At 44.1% G+C, this 18853-nt stretch overlaps 1 protein-coding gene across 4 annotated transcripts in view; it reads right to left on the bottom strand.

Annotated features, from left to right (window-relative positions):
• The window catches only part of TCF12 (transcription factor 12), a 350149-nt gene that overhangs the window by 108732 nt on the left and 222564 nt on the right, over positions 1-18853 (bottom strand). For all 4 annotated transcript variants that reach the window (XM_075897314.2, XM_089782003.1, XM_089782004.1 and 1 more), the window contains one exon: positions 8825-8889. In XM_075897314.2, coding sequence (XP_075753429.1) covers positions 8825-8889 — 65 coding nt within the window. The remainder of the gene's footprint in view (positions 1-8824; positions 8890-18853) is intronic.

Raw genomic sequence — 18853 nt, forward strand, 5'->3', positions numbered from 1 at the left:
GTTTGAAGCCTGGATTTTTTTTCTAAAAAGCAACAACAGTAATTGACTAGTTTGGTTAAAGCTCAAATTAGACCATCTTACTAGAGATCTACAAAAGGAAAGAAGCTGTAAGTAGAGAAGGGATGGTGCAGGGACCCAAAAAGGGGAAGGAAGTGCACTGAAGTCAAAAGGAGGCATGCAGAATCAGGTAACTAAATAGCTGGAGAAATCAATTTGCTATGGAGTAAAATACCAGAAGCTGCATGCAAAGTTTGTTTAGTTTCTGGAAATAATTTTTTTGTGATAAATTGGAAGACTGTAGTTGACTGTACCATAATTCAGGAAAACAGCCTGCAGGACATCATTAAGAACTGACATTCTTCACACTTGCTTGATACTGCAAATATTTACGTAGGTAAATAACTTTACACATGAATAGTGCCACTGAAATGAACTCCTCACACAGGAGCGGCCCTAGACGAGCTGCTGGCAACCGGCGCCCTAGGCGAAACATGCGATCGGTTCACAATTGATGCTCCCACCTCCAAACCCCTCAACGGCCATTTAATTTGGTGCCCTAAGCGACAGCCGAGTTTGTGCCTATGGACGGGGCCGCCACTGTCCTCACAAAGTTACTTGCAAATGTTTTTGCAGAATTGGGCTAAAACACGGAGTAATTGGCCACAAAAGCTCAACACTCAGAGACATCAGAAAAGCATCCTAAAAACTTTTTGCTAAACGTATCTTTGAAAATACAAGCTCCCTACTTAGTAATTTCAATTTCAATATATTTATCATCATTTCTTAATAGCCTTCTATGGTTTTAAACGTTTTACAAAGATCAATGAAACATGCCCTTCAAAACTTAGAGTAAAATCTTCAAGAGCCTAAAACCCATTTTCCATAAGACTTAGAAACCTAAGTGCCTAAGCCTCTTTTGAAAATGGAACTTAGGCACGCCTGAAAATGGTACTAAAATTTTTACATATTTCACATTACTGCTCCTGTTAGAAAACTCAGATCCCAACTGAAAAACCCAATCACATTTCCACATTACTTTCACCAGTTATCATTGTAACCATAATGCTGAGATACAAACAAGCATCTATAGAGATCCATGTTACACTGCAATGCTTTGCAAAAGCTTCACCACCTCATTTAAACCAGCAAGCTGCTAAATTTTAACATTAGAGATACTGCATCATGTATCTTGACGAGAAGTTCAAGTTAAATCACAAGCTGTGGTCTGTCACAGAACTCCACTTAAAATAGTTACATCAGCAAATTTTATAGTATCTTAATTTTATACCCCCTGTAAACATTAAGATAGCTTATATTTGTAAAGAAAAAACAAATAAAACCTTTAAAAATCCAACTGAGATAAAAACAAAACCAGAGGAATCTAATCTGCTAAAAACTATTTTTCTCTTTTATTTACAACTTCTTTAAAGGGGATGGAAAGAGTTACAAAGATAGGTATATCCTAGGAAAAATCTCAGGAAAATATTTTAACAAAACAAAGATTAAAATAAAGAAAATTCTGGCTTTAAAATAGTTTAATCATCAGAAATTAAAACAAAATGGAGAACTGTTGTCACTTAAAAGTGGGCATACAGAATCAATTTATTTGAAGCAAAACTACAAAGTTAACTTATTTCTACTGCAGAACAAAACAGTTTATGCAGTTTGATTTTGAAGCTATTTTGAAATTCAAAAAATTAGCACAAATGAAAATTAGCCTACTTCCAAAATAATGTCAAACTTAAATGATTATATTTAAATATGCACATACTGACTTGTTTGAATAATACTAATAATTGCTAATACAATGTACTACAGTCTACACTAAAAATAATTTGAAGTCCATAACCTGTATTTCAAGAGGTACTGACACTTTTCAGAAAATGTGAATATTAATAAGAGCTTCGCAATACAGATACAAATGGGTCTTTGTTTGCAACATCTGTATTGCAGGGAAAAGAAGGAGTAAGGAAATCAAGGTGACTCGTACTTAATAGGAAAAGCAGTGCTACAGTCAGTACTGCCACACAGAGCTGCCTTTTCATGCCTTACAAACTACTATTTAGAGATTTGGAGAAGTGTCAAACCCAAGAGCTAAGTTTTTCCAATATTAGACATTCCTGAAAACACTAGATCAAAGTGTTTACTGGAAATAAGAATATATTTTCCCCACTGAAAACAAACAATCAGAAATGTATTTCTCTGATTATGAGCTACACCTGGAAAAAAAGAACATACTGACACTGAAATGGAAAAATGCTTGCCGCTTACAACTTATTGTAAGCATTACTAAAACCATTTATAAGAAATAACACAGGAATAAGCTGTTGTGTTTTAAATACAAAAATTACAAATCTTTGGATAGCATTAAAGAGAAGAAATAGGAGGTTTGCTAATGCAGTGTACAGGCAGTCCCCGAGTTACGCGGATCCGACTTATGTCGGATCCGCAGTTACGAACGGGGCCGTTCCTCTCCCTGGTCTCCAGCAGACCAGGGAGAGGAAGCAAAGCAGCGGAACACGTGGGCAGCGGACAGGGCTGTCCGCTGCCCACGCGTTCTGAGGCTTGGCTCTGCTTTGCCCCCCCTCCCCTCCTCCTGGTCTGCAGACCAGGGGGATGGGGAGCAAAGCAGAGCAAAGCCACGGAGCCCGAGGGCAGCAGGACAGCCACGGCGCGTCTGGGCTGTCCCGCTGCCCCCGTGCTCCGTGGCTTTGCTCCGGACACCTGTGGTACAGCAGCTGGGGCGCTGCCAGTTGGTCCCGTAGCGCCGCTCTGGGCGCTACGGGACCAACCAGGCAGCACCCCAGCTGTTCTGCCCCAGGCGTCCTGATTCATCCACTGCTGGTCAGATTCAGCAGCGGCTGAATCAGGACGCCTGGGGCAGAGCAGCTTGGGTGCTGCTGGGTTGGTCCAGTAGCGCCGAGGAGCGGCGGCGCTACTGGACCAACCCAGCAGCACCCCAGCTGCTCTGCCCCAGGCGTCGCCAAGTCAGCCGCTGCTGAAACTGACCAGTGGCTAACTACAGGAAGCCCCTGCCCCGGGCTTCCTGGAATCAGCCGCTGATCAGTTTCAGCAGCAGCTGACTTGGGGATGCCTGGGGTTCTTAAGTTGAATCTGTATGTAAGTCAGAACTGGTGTCCAGATTCAGCCACTGTTGAAACTGATCAGGTTCAGCAGCAGCTGAATCTGGATGCCAGTTCCGACTTACATACAGATTCAACTTAAGAACAAACCTACAGTCCCTATCTTGTACGTAACCCGGGGACTGCCTGTATTACATACACTATCAATATTCGCTTCTAGAAAACTGAATTCAAATTATCACTTGAGTCACAAAAGAAAATCTGGTAGACTCAGTAAATGCACATTCCACTCCCACTGACAATTTGGCATGACAAGTTGTCCGCTCAAGATAAAAGGTGGCTGAGATTTTCAAACTAATGATCTTGAGCATCTCAGTTTCTGGGTTCTCACCTTGGAATACCTTAAAGGCTACCTCTCATTACAGTTGTTCTTCAAGATGTGCTGATCATGCCCATTATAAGTAGGTGTGTGTGTGCCATGTACACAGCTGTCGGAAGATTTTTCCCCTAGCAGCACCCACCAGGTCGGCTGGAAAGCTCTTGGGAGTGGCCACCTTTATGGTGCTCTATATAGCCAACACTGACCCGCACCCACTCAGTTCCTTTTTGCCAGAATACTCTACCAGAGGGTAGGTAGGTAGATCTTGGAATGGACATGAGCAACACATCTTGAAGAACAAGTTACAAGAGGTAACAACATTTTTGTTCTTCAAGTGACTGATCATGTTGATTCCAAGTAGGTGACTCCCAACCAGTTATCTGGTGAAGGGGTCAGAGAATAGTGAGTTTCAGACCAAAACACCACTGTATCAAATGTAGCATTATCCCTGGCCTACGGGGTAATGGCATAGTGAGATATAAATCTGTGAAACAAAGACCATGTCACCACCCAGCCAACACCTGGTTAGGAACATGAGCCAGCAATGTGGTAGATGATGCTTGTGCTCATATGGAATGTGCAGTTGAGGGAGGAGTCAGGACCTTGGCAAGGTCATAGCTGGTCCTAATACAAAAGGAAATCTGGGAAGAGACAGGCAAGTCTTTCATTCTGTCAGTGACAGCGATGAATAGCTGAGTAAATTTTCTAAAACATTTAGTGGGTTCTATATAGAAAGCAAGAGCACATCTTAATGTCCAGGGAGTGGAGTGACTATTCTTTGTTGGTTGCATGCAGCTTTGGATAAAAGACCGGCAGAAAAATTTCCTGATTGGCAATAAAATGAGGAAACTATCTTAGGAAGGATGGCTGGGTGTGGTCAAACCTGCACCTTGTCCTTGTAAAAGGCAATGTAAGGTGGCTCTGATGTCACAGCATTAAGCTCTGATATCCTTCTGGCCCATGTGAACACAACCAGGAAAAGTACCTTCCAAGAAAGATAGCGGAGGGAGCAGATTGCTAACAGCTCAAAAGGAGCCCCCTTAACTTAGACAGCACGAGAAAAAGACCCATGGGGGAAAATAATCTGTCTCACATGAGAATACCATCTGTCCAGACCTGTTAAGAAGCAGTCTACCCACTAGGTTAGCAAACAAGGAAGAGCCTGCCGAGTTGAGGTGAAATGCTAAAATAACTACCTCTGCTAGACTCTGTTGATTTAGATTATATGTTCACAAACCAGGGGGCATGCACCCCTGGCGAGGTGGAAGAAGTTCCAGGGGAGGCACGAGGCCACCCAGTCCCTTCCCCATCAATCTCCCCCTCCCGCGAAGAAAGAGCCCAGTCCATCCAGTAAAAAAAAATTCAGAAAATACCAGACATGTGAAATCCCAGACTTGGGCATCCGCTGGAACACATGCAGCTCAGGCTGGCTGGAGTGGGGGAGGGGGAGGATGGAGCATCCCAGTCAGACTTAAAAATGGCCACCTTAAAAGGGCAATGCCTGCTTCGCTCTTAAAAGTGCAACCTTTTGGGGGGGGGGGTCAACAACTTTTCCTCTGGAGTACTGGCACTTTTTTTTTTTACACTGGTCCCGAGAATTAAAAGAGCCGCGACTGTTTTTCGGCCCTGATCTGTTCCTTTTTTCCCCCTCTTCTCAACAAGTTTTGCTGCTATTTTTTGAGGGGGGGCGGGGGTTAGGGTTTCTCAAAAACCAAAAAGGGGGCATGATGCTAAACAGTTTGGGAACCACTGATTTTGATGAAGTAAGTAGTCCAGAATAAGTCTCATAGTTTGAAGTCTTTGTGACAAAGGAGAGAAACAGGAAGGAACACCATCTTCTTTGTTTTATATAAAACACTGTTGTGGCATTGTTTGTTAGAACTGAAATACACCTGCCATGGACTTGGGTAAGGAAAGTCTTGCAGGCATAGTGTAGTGCATGAAGCTCCTTGACATTGATGTACAGCAGAATTTCTGCCAGCGACCAAAGGCCTTGTAGTCTGAGGTCACTTAAGTGAGCAGCATAGCCCATCACCAATGTGTCCATAACCAGAGTGAATGTCTACTGTAGGCTGGAAAAGGAGACACCTGCGTAGACTGTTGGGGGTGGGGTTAGGGTTAGGCCACCACTGGAAGGAAGTGAGGACCTGAGGTGTGAGACTGACCACTCTGTCCAATCTCAACTCTATCTGTAGATCTAGGCCAGACACACCTCAGAGCATGCTGTACTACGTATATATAGGCTAACATATGACCAAGTAGTTTTAAACAGCTTCAGGTTGCTGTAGGGAAGGCTATAAGAGCTCTTACAACAGCTCTCATAGTAAGAAACCAAGATTATGGTAGAAAGACTCTGGCCTGGTCCTTCACTTAGGCCGGAGACCTGTCCCTGATCCACCAGTCATCCACACAGGGGAATATCTGTACATGTTTTCTCCGTAGGAAGGCTGCCACTACAGCTATGCATATCATGAACACACAGGCAGATGCCGATAGGCTGAAAGGGAGGACTGCAAACTGGAAGTGATTCTTGCCCATCATGATCTAAAGCCGTGGTATCCAACATGTTAGCCACTAGCCACATGTGGCTATTTGGCCAGTTGAGTGTAGCTAGTCCTCTATAGCAGTGGCCACTATAATGGCTACTGCTTCAGAACTGGTTGGACACTACGAATCTAAAGAAACATCCCATGTGATGGGATTATGGCAATGTAAAAATACATCTCCTTCAAAAAATACGTCTCCTTCAAATCAAGAGCTGTGTACCAATCACTCAGATCCAGTGAGGGTATGATTGAACAGAAACAGACCATAGGAAATCTCAACCTCTTCAACTGGCTGAGGTTGTGCAGTTCTAAAATATGCCAGAGCCCATCTCTGGCCTCGGAGATTAGGAAATATTGGGAGTAAACCCCCTTTTCCCATAAACTCTGGAGGGAACTCCTCTACTGCTCCCTAACTTCAGGAGCAGTTGCACCTCCTGTATAAGGAGTTGCTCATGCGAAGGATCACTGAGGGATGGGAAGGAGAATGGAAGGGTAGAAGTGGGCTAAATAATTTCCAAATATAAGAAGAGGATACAGGATTCACTCTGGTGTGTCACTGCTTGGCACACTTTCAAAAGGTCTTTTTGGGGGCTGGAGACTATCTGAGCACTACCCAATTGCTAGAAGAGCCCGTATGTCTTCTCCTATTTCTACAGCCACCAGTTTGCTCAGCAAAAACCCCAGAACTGTCAAAGGGCAAGCCCTGTATCATATATACTGCACTTCTGTAGAGAGGACAAATACTTGCAGCCACAAACTCTTGCACATCACAATGTCCATGGACATTGCGTGGGTTGCAGAATAATCTAACATAGCCTTCAAGGATGTTCTGATAGTGATCTTTCCCTCCACTGAGAGCCATGAACTCAGAGTGAAAGTCTGCAGGGAACAGCTCTTTACATTTGGCCAAAGAGACCCAATAATTAAAATGATAGTGGCTCAGCACAATAGAAGGAAGCTCCAACAATTGTCACTGTAGTAAGAAGGAACTGAGCAATCAGTGGGTTAGCAGTGGTCTAAATACAGCACCATAATGACACCACTCCAGAGGGCTCCACAGCCAACCCAATGGGTGCTGCTAGAGAAAAAACCTGATGACTGTACATGCAGTGTGCACACACCTAGTTGGAATCAACGTGAGCAGTCACTCAAGAACAGCAGCATTTTCTAAAATCTAAAGTTGGAGATCCTGCAAACAGCAGCACCCACAAATTGCTAGTGACTTTTGAAAAACTTGTTTCAAGATGGAAAACCTCAGTAATTATAGGTCAGAATAAAAGCACATAGGCAGAAAAATACACAAAGGCACAGGGGGGAAAAACCCAAAACAGAAGACTCAAAGAATGGGGTTTTTAGATACAGGCCTCTGTCCTCCAGGTTATTAATCAAATCCAGTCTAGGTCAGTAGCTGTTGGCAGCTGATGGTTATGGCAGCCTATATGAAATAAGGTTAATTACTTTAGTCTAATCCCAGTGAACATTCACACCAGCTGGAAAGGAGGCCAAGAATTGAATGGGCTCAGTCAAGGATGATCCCATCTAGGAAATGGGTCATGTATACTGAGGAGGCAAATTGCCATATATACATAGCATCCATAGCACATATATTCATGTTATTTTTAAATAAAGAACTTGACTCTCCATAACTGTGGAACTTGTTGCCCTTTCACAAACATGATAAACTCACCTCAAACATACATACAAAAGATTTGAGAGGCCATCGGACAGCACTAGTTCTCACAAAGCCCAATTCAATCCAAAGTCATTAGACATTTACATTTATAAACACGAAACTATTTCTAAATTTGAAGAGTAAAATTAAAAAATATTCCTCTATTTTCACCCTTTTTTCTGTCTTAGCTAAGAACTCTTAGCCTGAAATGTTTAAGTGAATTCACGACAAGTAGACATCCTTCTATAAAAGGGACACAGCTGAACTGGAATTTTGCAAATTCAATACTATCTACTTAAGATTGAATACAGGGATGTAAAGAGAGTAGTCGATTATCAGCTACCCAATAAACCTAGGCTTATCAGGTAGTCGAGTCAACTACTTGCATTCCCATCCATCGCCCTTCCTGCCTCTATATCAGAGGCAGCAAGCAAGAGGGAGAGGAGAGAAGCATGAGCTGGTGCTGGGAGGAGCCAGCTTAAAAGCCAGTTCCCCTCAACACCATCTTTGTAGTGCAGGGGATGAGGGGAACAGAGGAGACAGAGGTTCAGTGGTCAGAGACCTGACACAAACCGGGACTGTTCAATCTCAGCTTGTGCCTGGACCTGCCCCACTGTGATTCTGCCTTTTAAACGAGGTAAGAATAGATAGCTCTTACTACATTTAAAAGGCAGAGCTGCACCAATCCCAGAGCTGGCGCAAGCCGGGACTGTTCAGTCCCAGTTCGTGTTGGCTCTGGGAGCCACCCACACTTCAGTTCTTCAGTTCTGGGAGCTACCCCTGCTGCAGTTCTGCAGAGCACCTCCCCATACAAACTAATCATGTAGTCAATACAAATTTGCCGACTCAAAGGCAATTTCCCCCCTCTTGATAGCCACATTTCCACATCAACTGCTGTGAATGAACCGCTTGCACCCTAACTTGATTAGCCTGATTTACACAAGTACTGTCTTTCTTTTGTTGTCCTTATATACATTCTCATGCCTCTGTAAACTCCACTCCAATTAATCTGATGAAGTGGATTTTACTAACGAAAGTTCCTAATAAATCCAGGCTCCTCATTTTTGCAGATAAAGACTAACACAGCTACCCTCTACAACTAATGAAGATAATTCAACTTCTTTTTAACTATCACCACACTTACTTGGCAACCTGGTACTCCTGGGTCTCTGCCATACAGTGGAAATGGACCTCTATCTGATGTTTTTCCTACAAAGCAAAAGAAAAAAAGATTTGAAATAAACCCATTTTTTAACTGCCAAGATATTTTACATTGAAATGTTTGCCAGTACAACAAAACCTGAAGCTCTCTGCAATCTACAGAAAGCAAACTGCCAGATTAAAACTAGGTTTATTCATATACTTCTTTTATAGGGTAAAATACCACTATTTAGTATACCAACACACCACAATACAGATTAGGGATATTTCTGTACAATGTTATAGCTATCAACTTGTTATTAACAAAATGAACATTTCTAATGTCAGCACTACAAGTTGAAAAAAATAAGATCAGAAACGCAGTGAAGTAAATGGATGGCATGCAGAAAGTTAACATTTAAAAGTGGATGCCCAGAATCATTACCTCAGTATTTGCAACTCAGAACTGAAGACTTAAAGCATTTGGTCTGTGGTGTTTACATGAAAAGTGCACCCTTACTAATCTAATAACAGAATAAAAACAATCCACAACATTAGAGGACTTACATCTTACTCTCCCAAACGGAGATAAGGTGCTATTGCAGACGGAAACAATGGGGGGAGGGAGGGAAGGAAGGAAAATCAAGGACTGAGTGCTTGCAGCATAGTAATCATAATAAAAGAAATTCTCAAGACCATAGCCCTCCAATTGCTAGGCAGAAAATGAAGCCCACATTCAAATGCCAGGAAAAAGGAGTGCATGGAGGGGTGCATGCACAAAAACTCAAATTTTTAAAATGCAGAAACAAAAACCATATAATTTGCAACAGGTTACTGTAATTTCATGCAACTGTTGCCACCTTTATTAAAGGCATTGCATATAATTAATCATTTGGTGGAAAGAATCAATAGCATACTAGGGTATACTGATATTTGAAACAAATGCTACAATAAACTAACAAGAAGTGCAGGTGCTGACACACGTATCTTCACTGGTATTCTATAGTACAGTAACATGAGTTCCAAGTTCAGAACATTCAGAATCACACATAACCCACCTCTCTAACAAGCACTAACAAACCATGTGTCACGTTATTGGATTTTAAAGTGAACAGGGTCACTGTAGCACCCACAAGTGGTGTTTGCCCCAAATTCTGTACAAAGTGGATCCTGTGAGGCGTCAAATGAAAGCTTATGCTCGGCTGATTCTATGTATGCTACTCATGTACTTGTATGATTTTTGTATGTGAAGTTATGAATATGGGCTCTGTTCCTGTCCTGTAAATGTTCTCTGTCTGGGAGGGAGCAATGGGCCTGGACTGGCTATTGTGAGGAATGATAGTTCAGTGAATGGATGTGCTAACTAGCACTGCTTCATGGACAATGGCTCTCAGAGTGGCCAATACACACCTGAGGAATGTGTCTGGAAGTCTGCAAACCAGTTAGTGCCTAATGGCTACTTGCATGTGAAACACAAACAAGTCACTAGATCATGTGACCAGCTCCAATTTGGGAGACACCAGGAATATAAAAATCCCATGAGTGCGTCTCCATCTTGTCTTCTATCTTGCTCCTGATTCTGGATGCATCCTTGCTAGCATCAGAGAGCCGGGAAGGATTGCTGACCCATCCTGATACAGAATGTGCACCAGAGATTTCTAAACTAGCAGTTTGTAACATCTCTGCTAAGAGCCAGCATCAAGAACTTGGTGATTGATGTATGTAATGTATTCTCCTTAATCTTACTCTCAACCATTTTTTTCTTTTATTAATAAACCTTTAGAATCTAAAATCTAAAGGACTGGCCCAGCATGCTCTTGTGGGTAAGTTCTAAAGTGTAAATTGGCTAGGACTGTGGCTGGTTCTTTGGTACCGGGAGAATCTGTTCGGAGTAGGTGAGATTATAACCTCTCACCTGTGCGTAAGGTCTGAGGCTGATTGTGGCACAGGATAAGCTGGAGTGTATGAGGGGTTTTGCTCGTGAGGTTTCCTAGCTGAAGTGCTCTGTGCAACTGGCTTGTGGCTTATTTGGGAAAGGCCTCCAGTGGTTTTGAGCAACTCACCCTGAGCCGATGCCCTCAGCAGTGTCCAGACCCGGCCGGGTCCATCATACCATGTAAGTGGCAACTAGCATGAATTTTCCGTGTGTTTTAGATAGGTTCTTCCACACATTAAGAAGACATGGGACAGTAAAGAAAGAAAAATGTAAAGCAGCAGCTTAGTTTAGGGTTTCAAGAAACCAGCATCTGATGGTTCACTGCAACTCTGGTTAAGTTCTCAATAAAGCAAAAGTTCAGGGCTATTTTGGATATTTCCTCTCCCTCCTCCCCATGCCGATGCAGGCAATAAAGTCTTTTGATAACAAATTAAAACGTAATAGAAAAAAACCCAGTAATTTTGTAAACTATGATTGATTTAATTAACCTCGTAAGCTCACATAGGCTCTGATACTCATCTTTTAAAACATTTATCTCAGGAGAAAACTCTAACCATACAAAAAGCTCAATTAACCAACCCATTCAAGACAACAAACCAGACTATCACAGTTAACTGTACTTTTGTATGGCTGTGTCCCTTTGCTTGATGGCACCACACACATACAGGGCTGTGGTCATGCAGAACAGCTGTCCTCTTATGTTGCTGGTTGGGACTGGAGAGCGTGAAGGGGACAAGGTACTACAGTACTCCACCTTTACTCTAGCTACTTCTGGTAGCAATAATCAGCAGTGAGAAAGATATTCTTCAGGTTCCCTGTAAAAACACCTTTCCAGGCAACAACATAAAGAGGCAGGAAAGTGCTCCAGAGCTGGCTTTCTTACAGTCCATTTCCAGTGCTGCAGGCTGATAACCCAAACTTCTGGGTCTAGTGTAGATGTGGGCTGAATAGAAACAATCCAGGCTCACTCCTTATCCTTGTTTTGGTATGAGAGACCCAGGGAAGGCTTTCTAAAACTTCCTCTTTCTGACCCTTGCCAATGCTTGGTGGCAGGGGAAGGGTGTATTGGAAGATGGTGTTCCATGGCTCCCTTATTCTGTTTGCTCATGCTGTCCAGGGCAGACATGGAAGGAGCTTCTCCCTGCTCTATCCCCCAATTCTCAAATACTTTCTTATTCATTCCCACACAGTGGAAACAAAGAAGGTAGTATGTAGAATGGAATGGGAAAGAAATTGGTAAAAAAAGAACCAATAATTAATGTGGAGTATGAAACAAACAAGGAGGGGAAGTGGAAAAGAAAAAGTGAATGAGCAAAAGATTGTAAGAGTGGGGGGGAAGTGAGCAGGGGGGAACAGAAGTGGGAGACGTTGCACCCATAGGTTTGAAACTTAAGCTCAGACAACCATGTGTTTCATAAAGAATCCAGAACCTGTAACATGCGTCCACACAATTATTCACTGATATGTCCTAACCTTTCTGTGTTCACTGTACTCTCAGATTTATCAAGAACATGAGATTGATGTTATTATTTTAAAAAAATTACTACTTGCTAATACCAGCTTTGCAAATTCAAGTCCCAATCCTGGAAACACCAGAAGGAATAGTGTTTGTCACCAGGAATATCACACTAAGGTTAAGTATTAACAGCACCCAGACTTAACATGTGGCTTAGAGGTTCTCTATTAAGCCCTGAGGTGTTTGATTTTTTTTTAACCATCTTTGATAGTAAAAGAAACACTCAGGAGGCTGCTCCTACTCAATTTTAATGTTAATTATCAATCTCACAGATGAGTGGAAAGAATCAGTAAGAAACCACTGATTATAAAAAACCTTAATTAGATAACTGCCCCAAGTGTGACAACCCTTAGTACTGTACTCAAAAACTACCCAAACTATTCAAACCTAATCTATTGTATCCCATAAGAAAGTCTTAATGAAAAATATTAAACATTAAATAAAGTGTATGATGAACTAGATAGTATACAATAAAGACTGCTAGCTTTAGCTATTTACCAGCTTTAAATGCCCATTCTTCACTGGTTTAAATTTTTGCTTGTTAAGCAAAAGTTCATCTTGTTCATTTTATACAATTACAAATTACTACGTAAAATAGAATAAATGTCTAACTCCTCTTAGAGCATCATTTTTGCATAGATATTAACATATGGGTTACTACAAATATTTTATTGTAATTTGCTTGTGAAATGGGAGCAGTGCTGTAAAAAGAAAAAGAAAAAAGTGAACATTTTTCTGCTGAAGCAATTTGCCTCTAACAACCATCAGGCACCAAACAAATAAAATACCTAGCATGCAAAATTATTTGAAGTAACATGAATCATACTGCTCACATTAACCAGACTCAGCATTTTCTTTCCAGAAAATGAGACTCTTACACCAAATGATAAACAACTTTGACTAAAGTATGCAGTATTCCAGGCAGGCTTTAAAACAAATATTTGTGCAACAGTAAATTACTAAGACTGGAAAAATCATATATAGATGGTTTATGTAACAAATAGGAATTGCTAGACTCAAGGAAAATGAGTATTTTATACAGTAAGTACTATCACTTTAAAAGCAAGACAGGTTCACAGTACTAGCCACAACAGTCCAGATTCCACTTCTTCTGAGAAATGATTTAGAAAAATGAAAACTATAGTTGAAATCCCATCCCCTAGAAATTCATCAGAACTGATGGGCTCCTAGGAATGATAAAAAAATGTAGCAATTCACACCAGATCAGTCCTCTAAAGGCCAAACCTTTTATGATATGCATAAAAACACACTCTGCAGCTTTGGGATAAAGTTCAGAAGCATGCTTTTGAAGGTAAAAAGAAACTATTGGCCACATCCCCAATGGTGGCATTTCATGCTCACAAGGCTGCAGTCACTCCAGCTGGTCTAGAACTGGGAGCTACTCAAGTTACACAGAGAAAACTGGAATCCTATAACATATTGTTCCAGAGACTTTACTTCAATCATCTCCAGGTATGTCCTGTGATGCTGTCTGAAGGGGAAGGTGACCATCTATATTAACAAGGTCACCACTAAACAAAACTGTGAAAATCTTACACAAAGTATGCCTTGTGAGGTATCATTGGAAAAGATGTAATCTGGTCAGTATTATTATCTGGTTATAATATATTATTAAAAGATAAAATTATTAAAAGATGTTTAAAAAGTAACCGTGTAACCATTAAAAATCCTAGCTGTTACATGCTTTGCAGTACAAGTGAAAGCTGGTTCCCTGGGAGTAGGGCTGGCAGCCAGAGCCAGTGCACATAGGGAGCCCACTGCCAGCCTCCCAGGGAGCCAACTGCCAGCCTCGCTCCCACGTAGCCAACTGCAGGCTCTGAAGTATAAACTTTATGCTGCAGAGCCTGCAGTGCAAGGTGGCAGCTGTAGAAGAAGGAAAGAGCGTGAAGCCTGTGCCTGTTGCTTGAACCAAAGTAAGCAAGAGTTATACTATGAGAAATAGACAGGCCATGTCAAAAGCAAATGTTTGCCAGCTGTACCAAAGGGGGCCTGAGCTCGTCGGGTCACCGGGCCTCCGGCCCCCTCCCCGCGAGTGCGCGTCCCCCCGCAAAGTCTAGTCTTCCCACCTTCAAGGCGGGAGATTCGAATCATCGACCGCGTTTGATACAGCCGCTCGGGCGGTCCTCTGACCATATGCTTCTCCCCCCCCCTTTACGGAGGGGGAGGGAAAGGGGGGCCCGGGCCCGCCCTCACTCACAGGCCCCAGCCCAGGGCCCTAAGGACACGGAAGTAGCTAACTCCGGTCCGGTTGACGGGGCTCCTTGCTGCAACTCGTCAGCCCGCGAGCACAAGTGAGCTCTGCCCTGGGCTGCTTCCTCTCCCTCTTCAGGTGTCCCTACTCCCCCCCTCCTCGGGGTGGTCACCTTTGATTCCTCCGTCAGCCTGGCGGTAGGGCGTCCGTACGCCCGCAGCCTGCGCTGGGCTGGCTCTACAGTCGGGGCGGCTGTCGGCACTGGGCTCCGAGAGGGGAGTTGCTCCTCCTGACCGCCGCCTCCCTTTCAGTACCCCTCCCCTCCTGCTCGCTGCCGTGCGTTTCTTCCCCCCCCCCCCGAGCGGAAGGGGTTACCCTTTTTAAACTCCCCGCTGGGCTACGGCCCCCGCCCACATCACCGGGCAAGCGTCGCCACGGCCGACCGCCCGGTCTCCTGATTGGCCAGCTCTCCTGCCCATCAGGGCGGGGGAACGCTGCCCACGCTACCCCTGTGCCGTCTGCCGCTTCGCCGCCGCTTGTGGGGGCGGCCCGCTTTTCCTGCCCCGGCGCGGCTCGCGTGCACGCCGCACACTGCTGGCAAGCCCTCCCCCTTGCCGCTAGGAAGGCATGCTCGGCGGCGCCCCAGGGACGGGCGGGGGTCGCCCCGTCACACCAGCAAGTCAGTGTCTCTCAGCACTAGAACTGCTAGCATGGATAGAAGCACATGAAGTATGTAAATACATGTCACCAGGACAGCAGAAGGACAACCAGCTGAGTACAGTAATTCCTCATTTAACACTATAGAGATGTTTCAGAAAATGATCGTGTTAAATGATCGTGTTAAATGAAAATGTGTTATGCGGGGTCAATTTTCCCATTGAAAATAATGGAAAGGGTGGGGTTTGTGTTTCAAGCAGCAGTGTCTGCTGGAACCAGGACATAAGATTGGGGGAGAAAGGGGACTAGTTTACAGCAGGGAGGGGAGGTATTTGGCTCTGGGGAAAGGAAGGTGAGGAGAGGGGAGGGGGATTGGGTTGTGAGTATGCCCCCGTGATGGGTCTGCCGGGACCTGCACTGCATCCGGCGAAGGGGGGGGGGTGCCGAGGAACGGCGCAGTAAGCAGCAAACCCTCCGCCGCTTTCAAGGGAGGCGGGGGAAGCCCCACGCAGCCGCCAGCAACAGGCCAGCTGGGGAAATCGTGTTATTCCGGGGACGGTCATGTAATACAAAAAAGTTCCCTAAAAAAAAAAAATCGTGCTATTGCAAAAACGTATTAAGTGGGCACATGTTAAATGAGGAATTACTGTACATAATAAAATAGTTGGAAAGAAGAGTGAAAGCATAACACTGGGTAGTGAATGCTTTGGAGCAAAGTACAAGGGGAGGTACCAAACATGTTATTAATGCATAAGAGAATGCGTACAGTGTGCATCATAGATTGTTCATTTTGTTTATAAATTTTGGGGTACCTCAACTTAATCCTTTGACTAGCTTGGGGGCAATAGTGAAATTCATACTACTGATTGAGCCACGTTTATTGTTTTGGGTACAAATATGTTGGGGCTTGCAGGTCATCTGGCTACTGACACCTATTAATGTACTTTGTTCAACAATAAACCTGACTCGGGTGCCTTTGTATTTTATTTGAGTATGTGGTCTTTGGGGGCTTTTGTAAAGTCTATTATGCTAGCTATCTGCGCAGAGTTGGCATGATATCCTGAGGGAGCATACGAAAACGCACGCAGCCAAACATTTATCATCACTGACGGAGCAGAAGACCTGTCAGGATGCCTGAATTTACAGTATCGCTGTCCTGAACTATTATAGCAGCTGGCTCCCTGAGAGCAGGGCTGGCAGCCGGGAGCCAGCACATGCTGGTGAAGAGTGTAACCGTAACAGAAACCATTGAAACAGTTACACTCTTACATCCCTAGTTATAATATGTATAGAGACAATATGTCTTGAATTATAAAATTTTGCTATGTTTGTAACTCAAACATATTATGAGTCTGAGAAAACCCCTCAGGTTAGCTCTTCAGAAATAACAGAAGAACTGCAAACAAGAGCCCCTGCATTTCATACCTGAAGACACCTCAAACAGCAGGCATGTAGTAGGTGCAAGCAAAAATTTGTTATTCATATAAAAAACTGATGGCAATGCTTGCATGCCACTGAATGACTTGAACCCATGACACAACAAGGATTTTCCCACCAAAATGGATCAAGATATAAAAAGAGAGAACAAAGGTTCTTGGATACCTCTTTCTTTCCCTACTTCAGGATTGGTGAATTCTGACAGGTGAAATGTGAACTAAAAGGACTAGGGACCTCAAAACTATTTGGGCAATCCTGAGAGTCCTATAGGAAATGAGATTTAACATTCTTGCTATTTGTTTTGTATTACCTATTTGATTTTAGCTAATAAATCTTTGTTAATTTATTAAAATGTTGGCTACCGCCAATATTTATTCTTAATTTGAGCTTCTATTGACCTGTGTAAGTAACTGGCCCCCATGTCAAGAACCACCTTATATGCAGCATTTTTTGGTATTAATACAAACAGGGGATGCATTGTGGAATATACATCGACATCACATCTCAAAAACCCAGTTACATTAAGTAACTTTCTCATGCTTCAAGTAGATTCAGTCATGTATTCCACTTAGGTGTTTCACAAGCAACACCTGCAGGAGGTGGGGCTCAGAATCTCCTCAAATAAGGAGTACAGAACTGCCTTCCCAAACTTTGCATCTCCCTCTGATGCTGCAATAATGGTGTAATGGTTTGTAATAGTATGTCTCAATGAGACAGCCCTGCCAACATCCAGTATTGTGACATCATGTATGAATACTATTGACATAGCTTGCACTCTCACAGAATGAGCTTACCCTCATTGAGGGTGTGTGGCGATGCTGGTTTGTATGCAATCTGGAGGCAAGAAATTATTCATTTAGAGATTATCAGTGAGAAGACTGCTGGTCCTTCACTAGTCTACATATAATACAAACAGAAGAGGCAAGCCCAGGAAGGTTTAATCCCATTCAGATAAAAGGCCAGATACCGTATGATACGCAACCTGTGAAGATGCTGCTTCTCTGGAGCTGAGTGCAGCTCAAGAAAAAACACAGACAAATATACAGCCTCGTTTAAATGAAACTGAGACACTACTTTAAACACAAATTTTGGGAGCAGTTGCAAAGTCTCTGTCTCTAGTGAACTGTGTGTTAGGGTATGTCTACACTACAGCGTTATTTCGAATTAACTTATTTCAAATTAGTTAATTTGAAATAAGCTAATGTGAATTAACGCATCTAGACCCAAAAACTAATTCGAAATAGCATTTTGCTATTTCGAAATAGCACATCCACACTGATTGGATGCTAGATCGCATTTAAGGGCAGCTGAAACCGGTTCCTACAGGGCATCAGGTCAGTAGTTGCTTTGTGTGGCTGCTGTCTGAGGCTATCTGAGACTCGTGCTTAAAGGTACCCCCCCTAGACAGCCGGTTCTCAGCTTTCCTGCTTGCTTGCCTACCTCGCCGAGGGACAGCAAAGTGTTTTCCTCTCTGCCTGATTTGGTCGCTCTCCTTTGGGACACCGCTGCAGTCGGCACCATGGAGCCAGAGCCGCCTCTCAGCACTCTGGTGCTCATGCTGAACGTGTTGCTGCAAGCCTGGAAGCAATTGCTGGAGGCTGCCTGGCACCTTCTGCAGTAGGCCAGCCCCCTGCCCCTCCCCCTCCCCCTCCTGGGGGCCCTGGAAGAGCGGCGCCCGGATGCCAGCGTGCCCCACCACATCTGGCATCTGGACACCAGCAGCGACTGGTGGGACCACATCATCCTGGAGCACTGGGGAGACCAACAATAGACTCAGAACTTTAGGATGAAAAAGGACATCTTCCTGGAGCTCTGCGAGTGGCTCGCCTGTGCTCTGCAGCGACGGGACACACACATGAGGCCCACCATTCCCCTCCACAAGCAGGTGGCCATTGCCCTCTGGAAGCGCTCCATGCCGGATAGCTACCGATCCATTGGGAACCAGTTTGGCGTGGGGAGATCCACCGTTGGAGCGGTGCTCGTGCAGGTATAACACTCACCGGCCACTGGGCCAGCACGGGGGGGTTGCAAGGAGGACATGGGCTACTCCAGGGAAAATGGGGGGGAGGTGGTGTAAGTGCCCTCCTTGGGAGGGATCAGTCCATCCCGGCTGCACTACAGACCGCCCCTGGTGGCCAGGATTGCAGCGGGGGTTGCTCCTGGGAGTGGGGCAGTGGCGGGGAAAGAACACTCCCAGCCATCCGGGCGCCCCAGTGACTCTCGGTTTTGTGTCTCTCTCTGCAAGTGGTGAAGGCCATCAACAGGATGCTGCTCC

This window comes from Pelodiscus sinensis, chromosome 14, assembly GCF_052426305.1.
Source record: "Pelodiscus sinensis isolate ZL-2025 chromosome 14, ASM5242630v1, whole genome shotgun sequence".
Lineage (NCBI taxonomy): Eukaryota > Metazoa > Chordata > Testudines > Trionychidae > Pelodiscus > Pelodiscus sinensis.